Source organism: Triticum urartu, chromosome 1A, assembly GCF_056163025.1.
Source record: "Triticum urartu cultivar PI428250 chromosome 1A, HENAU_Tu73, whole genome shotgun sequence".
Taxonomy (NCBI): Eukaryota; Viridiplantae; Streptophyta; class Magnoliopsida; order Poales; family Poaceae; genus Triticum; species Triticum urartu.
This window is the reverse complement of record NC_141873.1, coordinates 584,643,599-584,655,853: the sequence shown is the minus strand read 5'-3', so window position 1 is coordinate 584,655,853 and position 12,255 is coordinate 584,643,599. Positions and strand designations below refer to the sequence as shown.

At 56.3% G+C, this 12,255-nt stretch overlaps 2 protein-coding genes across 2 annotated transcripts; both read left to right on the top strand.

Moving 5' to 3' along the window:
• The first annotated feature begins 4,920 nt into the window (after positions 1–4,920).
• On the top strand, positions 4,921–5,685 carry LOC147993114 (uncharacterized). The gene is made up of 2 exons (XM_087539229.1): positions 4,921–5,388; positions 5,479–5,685. Exons 1-2 carry the CDS (start codon positions 4,921–4,923, stop codon positions 5,683–5,685), a joined length of 675 nt encoding a protein of 224 aa, XP_087395355.1.
• A 324-nt stretch (positions 5,686–6,009) lies between these two features.
• Positions 6,010–6,611, top strand: LOC147993113 (uncharacterized). Its single transcript, XM_087542290.1, has 2 exons — positions 6,010–6,340; positions 6,577–6,611. Exons 1-2 carry the CDS (start codon positions 6,010–6,012, stop codon positions 6,609–6,611), a joined length of 366 nt encoding a protein of 121 aa, XP_087398416.1.
• Positions 6,612–12,255: the final 5,644 nt, after the last annotated feature.

The window sequence follows — 12,255 nt, the reverse complement described above, 5'->3', positions numbered from 1 at the left end:
CGCAGGAGTTCCGGAGCTCAGCCCAACGCGTGAGGTAGTCGCGAGTCGACTCGTCAGGGCCTTGCACGCACAAGGAGATCTGACGAGGCATGGGAGGACGCTTGTATGTCCTGGTGAAGTTGCGGACGAACGATTCAATGAAGTCGACCCAGCTGTTGATGCTGCGGGGCTTTAGGCTGTTCAGCCATGTCCGGGCTGTGCCCGGGAGCATGAGCGGAACGTACTTTATGGCGACACGCTTGTTGCCGTTTGCTATGCTGACAGCCGTGGAATAGTCGACTAGCCAGTCTTCCGGCTTCACGGAGCCGGTATACTTGGGCGTGTCTCTTGGGAGCGTGAACCCTCTGGGAAAGGGCTCATCCCGAATGCGGGGCCCGAAACAAGGCAGACCCAGCTCGTCTTCTTCTTCCAGCGCCAGGGACCGGTGAAGTTGGTCGATCCGGTGGCGGGCGCCATTCTCTCCAACTCCCTATCGGCGGCCAAGGCGGTCACCGAGAGTCGGATGGTCAACAGGCGGTGGGGAGACTCGCCTCTCCTTGCGGGGAGGGGGAGGCGGATAGTTGTCCCGTCGTTCCACTGCTCTCGGGCGGCCATCTCGGTCGCGCTCTATGGTAATGCGAGTCCGACTGTGGCTGACAGCCGGCTCCTTGTCCTTTCTTCCTCCGGCGCCGCCAGTCGGCGTCCGAGACGTCGCGCCTTGATCTCGGTGCGGGTCGTCGTTTGGCCGCTGCGGCACCTCCGGGCGGCAGCCAGCCTCGTTCTGCGCGGCAGCCGCGTCGAGGAGCCACTGGACTCGCTCCATCATGAGGCGGCGTTCTTCGCCCTCGAAATTGTCCAGCTCATCCGCCGCTGCTTGGGCGGCTCGGATGTTCTCCGCCTGTGTAGCATACACGGGGCGGCTAGCCCCAAACAGGCTGGCGATGGCTACGCCGCGCTGCTGGACCGCGCCAAGGCGGCTGGGCCCTGCCGAGGCTGGCGAGCCGCCAACGGCGCGATCCATCTCCCGCTGGTAAGCTTCTGACAAGCGTCTCATGCTGGCCAGCTTCTTCGCGCCTTCGACGAGCTGAAGGCGGCGCGCTTCTAACGTCTCTGCGTCAGCACCTTCCGGAATGGGCGCAGCTAGGTCTTGCAGCGCCGCGCCGAGTGAGTCGGGTGCCCCTCCGCCAGGGAACTCGTCATGACTGATGACTAGCACCTCAGTGACGGTGCTTCCGTCGCTCTCTGCGTGGGGGAGAGGTTTGTCGTAGACCACCACGTTGGTGGGGAACGCGTCGATCGACGCGGTGTCGGAGTCGACCAGCATCGGGTCGGTGGAGCCTACGGACTCCAAGTCTACGGCAGGCTCGCCGGAAACGTGGAGTTGATTAAGGAGGCCCGCGAGGAGGTTTTCGGGGCCGCCTGCGCCTGCGTCGGATGCAGGTTCGTCGGAGAGGTGGACCTCGTCGACAAGTTCGGCCAAGGAGCTGGCTGCGCAGGCGATCTCAACGCCGCGCAGCGCGTCGATGCAAACTTCGCCTGGCGTGCCTGGCTGGCTGCGCTCGCCAGGGAGGAAAAGGGTTCCCGTCCAGAACAGATCTCCGAACGGCGGTGCACCATGCCCCACGGTGGGCGCCAAATGTCGGGGGTTTGGAGCAACATATGCCAACAGATGGCTTATCATGGTGGGGGTGAGTAGAACATCACCGGTGCCTGGAAACGGGATGAGGCGAAGACATGCACGCCGGCAAATGTTACCCAGCTTCGGGGCTCTCCGGGGAGATAATACCCCTACTGCTGCTCTGCGGGGTCTCCGCATGATCACTCTGGTCAAGTGTTTACAAGGTTGCTCCTTGAGCTGTGTCTGGTGGTAGAAGAGGGCAAGGCTAGCTCTCTCCTTCTATCTGGTGCGGAATAGAACTACTAGGATACAACCCTTTGCATGGGTGCCCTGGGGGGTTTATATATGCCTACCCCCCAGGGGTACAATGGTAATTCTACTGGGCGCAGGCCCAGCCGTCAGTGCCTCTGACCTCCGACTTCTCCGCCGATTGGTGGGGCCCGCCGACTGGTGGGCCCCGCCAACTGGTCTAGTACGGAGCCGACAGGCCGCGTCCGCCGCTGGCGGGTCTTGCCGGCCGCTGATTACTGTAGCCGTGCTTTTGATGAAGCAGGCTTGGTCATGGGGTCGTGGCAACAGCCCCGCCGCCTGGCGGGCGATCACTATAGCCACTCCCCATCTCATCTTGATTAATGGCGCGTGGGCCCTGGGGAGGGCTCTGCCGACTTCCCCGGGCCGACTCCCGATGGGTCCGACTGGCGGTTCTCCCGCCGTCTCCCGAGGTCTCGCTGACTGGTGGGCCCCGCTGCCTCCGGGCCGTACAGACAAGCCGTCGTGGGCGCAGGACTTGGTACTGTGGTGCTGATGTCAGGGCCGGCCGGGCAACAGAGCCACGCCGCACGGAGATCTTCCCGGGTACGGCGTGTTGTGGCCATGCCTGCCCTTGGTAAGGGGCGGAGTGGGCTTCACTGTTGCCACGCCTCTGCCCCGTCTCCTTCGATGGGGTCATGGTTCGTCGGAGTCGCCGGCCGACTCCCCAAGGCCGGCTTCTCTGGGAGTCGTCCCTGGGACTCGGCCGTGAGCGGGCAGTCGTCCGTCCTGCCGTCGACTCCTCAGGAGGGGCGCAGCCTGCCCCGATGTCTTGAAAGGTTATGGGACTCGGGTTGGCCTACCTGTGGCCCATTACTCCGACAGTAAAGAAGGGCGTTCTCCGTGGCAGTTGACGAGAAGCCGGAATCCTGTCAGGATGGACGGTACAGTCATGCCTTAGGGGGGAGAATGTTAGTCATAATCCATGTGTGCATGCACGGCCGTGGCGCGTCTGTGCGCGTGTGTGACGTGCGTGGGTGCGCATGTGTGTTGTGCGTATGTGCGTGCGTCGCGTGAGTCTGTTATTCTGTTAGTTGGCTGGGTCATAGGTAGTGGCCAAATGTGTGCCAGCCAAGTCAGTAGATATGCATGCATGTGTCTAGTGGGTTAGTGGTTGGGTCATCCCTGCATGCGTGTGTTAGTGGCCGGGGTGGCCGTGGATGTGTGCGTGCGCTGGTGCGCAAGGCTATTTATAGAGCCCGCGTGTGTGTAAAGAAAGTGAATCGAGGGTAAATCATGTAGTTACTGTAAAGAAGAAAAGATTAGGGTGTTTGAGCGCCCGTGGCGTCGTTCGTCGTTGGCCAGAAAATCTTGTGTTCACTGTTCTTCTTTTTCCATCTCTGTTCGAGTGAGAGGAGAGGTAGTTAGAGGATTTCGGTTCCAACACCTTGTGGGTGTATGTGTTTCCTGGCCTCACACATCAAAAGATATAGATGAATATATGTATTGTTAGTTAACTTGAGAGGTGGTACTCCATGTTGTATTTTTGCCACCAGCGTGTTCCGCTTGCTGCTGCCCGTCCTCCTTGTGACCGGCGCAGCACCAGACAGGCAAGGGTACATGTGTGTGCGCTGGGGCGCCGGCGCTGGCGACGACCTCACATCTCGACGTGTGTTGCCGCCACAGCGGTGAGAGCGCGTCACTCCTCTGGCCTCCATCTCCTTGGCGCATGCGTTGCCGCCGGGAAGAGTCAAGATGCGTGGGTTTTCCCAACGAGCGTGCTATCGCCGTGGTTGCCCTTGGGCCTCCTCAAGGATCATCTGCATGTCGACGCTGCCGTCATCGATCGCGTCGTCTCTTCTTCCGTCCAGCGTCCTTAGACATCCTGCAAAATAGATGATAACATAAAGATCATTACTTCACGGGCGCGTTTCATCATTGACACCGCCGCCACGAGGCGTTTTCTTCCACGTGGTTTCTCCGCTGCCTCTTGACTTGGTGCGTGAGATGTGTTCGTGGGCTGGTTCTCCCCTCTCTGACCGTGCGTGACTCTGGTAAAACAACGACAAAGAAAAGAAAGAGGGTGATGAGGGCGTCGTTGCCACTGCCGACGCGCCGACCAAGATTGGGCAGCTTCCGAGTCGTCCTCCCCCCGGGCGCTGCCGCTTCTCATTGTCTGATCGGCGCCGGCGCCGCCACAGCAGCACCTTTTATGTACGTCTCTTCCGGCAAGATGCCTACTCCATCGACACTGCCGCACGGGCACGTCTCCTCCTGCGTGTGTCTCGATGCTTTGCTCTCTGGCCGTCGTCCTCTCCCTGTGCGTGAACTCTTTGATGTTTCTCTTGATGCGATCTGGTGTATTAAGAATAGAGAGAAAAAAGGAACGAGTAATTGAAGAGAAGAGTGCCATACGTGCCCTTGCATGCATGTGTTATGCATCTCGATATGTCTCCACGCTTTCTAAAGAGCTAGCCTGACTTGACACGCAACGACATCGTGTGTGTTGCCGTCGCCGTCGTCGGGCTTGGACAGGTGCCACTGCCTGCCGCCGCAGTGTCCTCTCGCCAGTCTTTTTGCATGCGTACATGCATCGTTGCGATGGAGCCGTTGGCTGTACTAGCTGCCACCGGGGACGCGTCATCTCTGTTGAACATGTGTACATGTATGTATATTTGGATTTTGTCTCTCCCCTGTATTTACGTGTATCTTGGGAGACAAGACACCGATCGTATCCCTTGTTCCTATATACATATGCCTAGTGCACGATCAATAATTATCGATATACCAAACCATTCTCTACATTGTATCTATCGCAAGTCAATCCTTTCCCACTTCCACCTAACCCTAGCCGCCGCCGCCTCGGGCCGCCCTCGCCGCGATCTGCCGCCGTCGCCGCCTCCCTGCGCTGCACTCTCCTTCCCGCAAACGTCCCGATCCCGCCGATCGCTAGCTCGTCCCGCTAGCGATCCCGCCCGCTCCTGCCGCCCGATCGCTACCGATCCCGCTCGCTCCCCGCCGCCAGATCGCCTCGCTTGCCCTTCCCGCTATCAAGCCGTTCGCTTCGCTCGAACATGCGCGCCTCCAGCCAGCCGCTCGCTCCCAGCCGCTTGCTTCGCTCGCTCACGCACGCCTCCAGCCAGCCACTCGACCCCTCGCGCCGCTCGCTGCCTTCTGTTGCGCGCTGCCGGCTGCCACATCACCGCCCAGCCACCATGTCTTCCTCCGCCTCTTCCTACTCCAACCCTTTCGGCGGACCCGACCCTGCTGACATCTGCGACATCAACATCCACGACCGTGTCCCCGTCGTCCTCGATTCCACTGACGCCACGTACTTCGCGTGGAAGACGTACTTCTCGCTGCTCTTCCGCGAGAACAACCTCGTGGATCACGTTGACGGTTCCGTCGACTCCCGCGCCATGGTGGGCGACTCCGAGTGGACCGCGATCGACGCCACGCTCATCCGGTGGTTCTTCACCACCATCTCGAAGGACCTGTTTCACATGGTCGTGAGTGATGGTGATGACGCCCGCGCCGTGTGGGTCAAGCTCAATGGCCTCTTCACCGACAACAAGCTTTAGCGCCGCGTATTTTTGCAGCATGAATTTTTTGACTGTCATCGGGATGATCAGTCTATCGATGACTACGGTCGCCGCCTGAAGACGTTGCCGGATGAGCTCCGTGACATTTGCGCCAAGGTTGATGACGACCTCCTCCTCGGCACGCTCACCGCCGGCGTCAACGAGGACTTCGGTAACGCTGCTTCCAACCTCTCCCTCATGCCGGAGCCCTCCTTCCCCAAGTTCGTGGCATACATGCGGTTGGAGGAGCGTGGATGAAGGGGGTCAAGAAGCGCGTGCAGCAGCACGCCCTCGCCACCGGCACCTCGCGTGGTGCCCCTCCACCAGCCGCCCCGCCCGCGCCTGCGTCCCGTCACCAGCCGGCGCCCCCCGCGCCTCCGGGGTTTTACACCCTCCCGCCCGCGCCCCCTGCCCCACCCACAGCCCCCAGCCGCCACAGCAGGGTGGCGGGCGCCGTGGCAACCGCCGCGGGGGCGGGCGCAAACAGGCACAAGGGGGGCCCCTCGTCAGCAGCAGCAGCAGGCCACCCCGCCCTGGACTTATGGCACCAACCCGTGGATGGGCGTCGTGCACGCGTACTCGATGCCGGTTCGTCGGGCTCCCGCTTCGGGCATCCTTGGGCCTAGGCCCGCGAGCCACCAGACGCCCTTCACCGCGCAAAACGCCGCCCCTTACAGCGGCTATGGCGCCGCGCCCCCGCCCGCGCCCGCCTATGGCGCTGCGCCCATCTACGGCGCCTACGGCGCCGCTCCCACGCCAGCCTACAGAGGGTTTCTCCCTCCCCAGGTGCCGCCGCCGTGGGACCCGACCCTTCTCGCTGCTCTGCACTCCACCCCGTCACCGAGCTCCTACGGTGGTGGCGGTGAGTGGTACATGGACTCGGGCGCCACCGCTCACATGACTGCTCATCCCGGTAACTTCACATCCGCCACTCCTGTTCATACTCCCACTCGCATCACCCTTGGTAACGGTTCCTCCATTCCCATTACACATGTTGGTCATATTTCTTTTCCTTCTACTTCTACTCCCGTTAAGATGTCTAATGTTCTTGTGTCTCCTAACTTAGTCACCAATCTTGTTTTTGTTCGTCGCCTTGCTCGTGAGAATCCTATCACTGTTGAATTTGACGATATCGGCTTTTCTGTGAAGGATGCCTGTACACAGATGGTGCTCCACCGATGTGACAGCCCGGACAAGCTTTACCCGGTGCATCCCTCCAGCGCCACCACCACCCGTCGTCCCGCCACCTTCGCTGCTAGTGTCGATCTTTGGCACGCCCGTCTCGGCCATCCCAACTCCACCGTTATGCGCCAGATTCTTCAGAGCTTTTCTTTCTCATGTAATAACGTTGACGACCACTCTTGTGAGGCTTGCCGTCTTGGCAAGCACGTTCGTCTTCCCTTTAGCGAGTCTACAACCGTTTCCACTTTTCCATTTCAGTTATTGCATAGTGATGTTTGGACGTCCCCGGTTGCGAGAAATAGGGTTACTTATACTATTTGGTGATATTGGATGATTTCTCTCATTATGTATGGACTTTTCCTCTCCATCGCAAGTCCGACGCTCTTGCCACACTCACAACTTTTTATTCATACGTCACCACACAGTACGGTCGTCCTATTCTTGCCTTGCAAACTGACAACGGCAAGGAGTCTGACAACGTCGCTGTCCGCAATCTTCTTGCGTCGCACGGCACCATCTTCCGCCTCACTTACCCCTACACATCCCAGCAGAATGGTCGCGCCGAGCGCATCATTCACACTCTTAATGACTGTGTCCGCACGTTGCTCTTCCGCTCCTATGTGCCTCCTCGGTTCTGGCCGGACGCGCTCGCGACCGCCAGCCTCATCATAAACATTCGCCCGTGTCGTCCACGCTGGAACTACACCGCTCACAAGCTCCTCTTCGGTGTGGTTCCATCTTATGATGGTCTTCGTATTTTTGGGTGAGATGTCGTGCCCAGTTTGCGAGCTGTCGAATAGTCCACCAGCTCGATGTGTCTAATGCTTTCTTGCATGGCCATCTCGACGAGCAGGTGTTCTGTCAGCAGCCTACTGGTTTCGTCGACACCGACTATCCGGATCACGTGTGCTTGCTCTCCCATTCTCTCTACGGGTTGAAGCAGGCGCCTCGGGCCTGGTACCAGCGGATCGCGGCCATTCTTCACCAGCAGGGGTTCCGGTCCACCCGGTCTGATGCCTCCCAGTTTGTTTATCACCAGGGTCCTGCAACCGCGTACCTCCTCCTGTATGTCGATGACATCATCCTGACTGCCTCCTCGCCAGCGCTCCTTCAGCAGATCACAGCTCGCCTCGGCACCGAGTTTGCCCACAAGGACTTGGGGGCTCTCCACTACTTCCTCGGCATCGAGGTTGTGCGCCGGGCCACTGGCTTCTTCCTGCACCAGCAGAAGTACGCCTACGAGCTTCTAGAGAGATCGGGCATGCTTAACTGCAAGCCTGCTCCTACGCCTGTCGACACGAAGGCTAAGGTGTCCGCCGTCGAGGGTTCTCCGGCGTCCGACGCTCCCTTCTACCGCTCCATCGTCGGTGCGCTTCAGTACCTCACACTGACTCGTGCGGACATTCAGTACGTTGTCCAGCAGGAGTGCCTTCATACGCATGCTCCTCGTGATAGTCATTGGGCTCTGGTGAAACGTATTCTTCGTACATACGTGGCACCATCGCTATGGGTCTCACCCTGACGGCACCACCTGACACCAGCCTTGTCGCCTACTCCGACGCTTACTGGGTTGGGTGTCCCGACAGTCGCCGCTCCACTTCCGGCTACTGTGTCTACCTCGGTCCCTCTCTGATTTTGTGGTCGTCTAAACGACAACCCACGGTCTCACGATCGAGCGACGAGGCCGAGTATCGGGCTGTGGCCAACGCCGTCGTGGAGTGCTCTTGGCTACGATAGCTACTTCAGGAGTTGCTATGCGAGGTTACCAAGGCGACGCTTGTTTACTGTGACAACGTCTCCGCGGTGTATCTCGCTGCCAACCCTGTCCATCACCGACGGACGAAGCATATTGAGCTCGACATTCACTTTGTTCGGGAGCACGTCACACTTGGTCGTGTTCGAGGTCTCCATGTGCCCACCGATCAGCAGTTCGCCGATGTCATGACGAAGGGACTACCCACCTCGATGTTTGAGGGTTTTCGGTCTAGTCTCTGCGTCACCGGCGACGCTTCGACTACAGGGAGGTGTTGAACATGTGTACATGTATGTAGGTCTGGGTTTTGTATGCCGCACCTGTAGTGTCTCTCTCCCTCTGTATTTACGTGTATCTTGGGAGACAAGACACCAGTCACACTCCTTGTACCTATATATAGGTGCCTAGTGCATGATCAATGATTATCGATGCACCAAACCATTATCTACAATCTCGGTCCCGATCTTGCCGATGCTGCCTCCAGGGGCGCATCTCCTCCTGGTCCTCCCGCCCTCGGGAACGGTGACTTGTTCTCTGTATTTATAGGGAGAGAGACGAGCGCTGGCTGCGTTGGAGCCATGCGATGGCTCTTCTTACGTTCCAATTTTCTTGGACGAGATATAGATGAGTCGTTTGCCAAATCTTATCAGCTCCGTTCAAGCTTATCTTTGAGGTGCATGATCCGATCGACGGACACGAGTGTATTTAGATACGACTTTGGGACGTACACGTCTAGCCGGGCCTATCACTGTACGTGGAGTTTGGCCAGTAGTCATCGCGGCCACCAGGCAGGATGTGCGCATTGTGCTGATGTACGTATTGCCACTCCATCAACCCAAGAGCCTGCGCGCACGTTGCTACACAATATTTGGTCTTCGATGTATGCATACAGTACGTAGGCAATTTTGCCATTGCACCACGTACAAGGTTAATCAAGAGATCAGCCATGCATGCATTAGTCCATGTGTGCATATGCATGGCCAGCGGACGTGTCCGTCGCAGGCGGACGCGTCTGGCGGCGCGGTGGAGAAGGGGTTAGGGTTTTGTCCGCAATTTGAGGAGGGGGAGACATATTTATAGGTAGGGGGAGATAGGAGAGTCCAAATGAGGTGTGGTTTTCGCCCACACGATCGTGATCCAATGACGGAGCGTATGGAGGGGGTTTAGATGGGCTAGTAGGCTGTTTTGGAGGGGTGCTGGGCTGCAATTAGAGAGGGGTTTTTGCGGTTACCCGGTTAAGCGTTGGGGCATCAAACGACCTCCAAATGAAACGAAATTTGACAGGCGGCCTACCGCTGATGTACCAAGGCCACTCGACAAATTTTGGCCCATTCCGAGAACGTTTTTCTCCCGCTCACGAAACAAGATCTGAGAGGTGCAACGGGTGCATGTGAGAGTGTCGGATTCCGAAACCCACAACGGTGAAAATGACCGGATGCATGCGACGAACACGGATGCAAATGAGATGCACATGATGACATGAGATGAAATGCATGACATGAACAAAATACAAAACGAAGACAAAAACCCAACCACGGAGGAAATATCATATCACATAGCCAGAAATGGCAAGAGTTGGAGTTGCAATTATGGAAAATTACGTCCGGGGCGTTACATGTACATGCTTATCACTACAATAAAAAGAGACATCCATGACATTTTGGGATGAATGAATTTTTTTTTGTCATACTTAGGACACTTCTATGACGATAATTGTGACAAAACCCGGTATCATCATAGATGTGGTGGGTCCTACTTCTATGACAAAAAATCATGACAGAAAATGGGTTTTTCGTCCTGGGCGGGCCGGAGACGCAGCTGCATGACGTTCTTTGGGCCGTCCATGACGGAAAAAACCGTGGTAGAAGCGAGGGCGAGGAAAATATCACGGTGTTCCCTGTTACGGTGGGTGGCCGGGGCCGAGCGATGAGCGTTTCTCTCGTACATGCATGCGCGTGGGTGCGAGGCGTTGTGCTCTAACTGAACCACTACTAGGAAAAGGGCTATAGATAGGATTGATACTAATGACGCACCATGGAAGCAGTGGGCCACTACTATATACTAATGGCGCACCGGTTGGTGATGCGCCATAAGTGTGGAAGACACTAATGGCGCACCAGAAACAGGGTGCGCCACTAGTATTAATTTTTTTTCTATTTTTCCATACAAACTAATGGCGCATCAGGTCGAAGTGCGCCATTACTAGTTCTAACTAGTAATGGCGCACTAGGCAGATAGTGCGCCATTAGTGTAAAAAAAATTATTTTTTTTTGCAAAACTACTAATGGCGCACCGTTTCACAGTGCGCCATTACTATTTTAAACTAGTAATGACGCACTATTACCCGGTGCACCATTAGTATATTCTTTTTTACTTTTTGCAAAACTACTAATGGCGCACCACCTGCAGGTGCGCCATTAGTAACCAGGGTTACTAATGGCGCATTTGCTGGTGGTGCACCATTAGTAACCTGGGACCCCAACAAGATATTTTGGACAGCCCCACACCTACCCACTCACTTTCCCCACTTCATTCCCTCCACCTCCTTCTCCAAGCTTTCGGCTGCCTCCTCCTCCTCACCTCATTTCCACCGTAGATTCATCTAAATTAAGTGGTGAAATTACCTTTTTTTGATAGGTAAGTAAGGGGAAAGCTATCTTCATGATGTAGATCTACTTTTTTTCTCCCTAGCTCACTCCAACAACGTGCACATGCACTTTTTGTGGCCTAGCTAGATCTATGTATGTTTGTGGTGTTGCATGTGTTTGTGGTGTTGCATATATGTTTGTGTTTGAAGGTACCGGTATTTGAAATGCGATAGTTGCCAATATTTTGCCGGAATGTTTTGATTCATTTCTGTTTCTGCGAGAATTTTGGCACTATGCATTCTTTTTGGTCCTATTTTTAGGGAAGGTCATGCCAAATTTTTTCTTGGTTCTAAAATATCGTTTTGCTCTACCCCGCAGGCGACCATGGTCCGCACGATGACTGAAGGCATCGTGAATAGGTTTTTGAGCTCCGTGAAGGTCGAGATGCTTCAAAAGAACGAGACGGAGATAAGATTTCCGTGTCGAAGATGCAAGCTAAAGAGCCTTATTGCGGACCCGGATTCCGGGCAGGTGCGGGACCACCTGCTCTTGCGTGGTTTCATGGATGGCTATCGGTGGCAAGGTGATGAAGATGACTATGAAGTCGTCCATGGGGGCCGGGCAAGAAATGAGGAAGGGCAACAAGACAAGTACCACCGCGGCGAGGGCGGGCGAGAAGACGAAGAATCTCCAGGACATGATCACGAGGGTGATGCTGTACACAGTCATCATGTAGACGATGTCGTACATGATGATGAGGAAGATCAAGACGAAGGGCATGATCATGAAGATGAAGATGTCGGAGCAAACGACGATGGAGGCTGGGTGTAGGACCCTCATATTCAAGAGCTGCTTCTCAAGCAGACAGATAACGCAAGAGTTGCCGCCCGAGAGAAAGCCAAGCTGGATCAACTGGAGATAGACGCGGTTACTCCATTGTATGAAGGATGCAGGCCCGAGGATACCCGCCTGAAAGTAACGCTCATGGCTCTAGAGATGAAGGTAAAACAAAAAATGACCGACGCATGCTTCGACGAGAACATGTCATTCTGGCACGAACGTCTTCCCAAGGGGAACAAGTGCCCGACCAGTTTCGAGGAGGCGAAGAAAATCGTGTGTCCTCTGGATTTATCGCACGTGAAATACCATGTGTGCATGAACAATTGTATCATTTATCGGGACGAGCACGCAGAGTCTACCATATGTCCGGTGTGCGGCGTCACTCGATACAAGAAGAGGAAGAAAGCTCCTCGAAAATCGGTGTGGTACTTTCCGATCACTCCTCATCTGCAGCGATATTTCGTG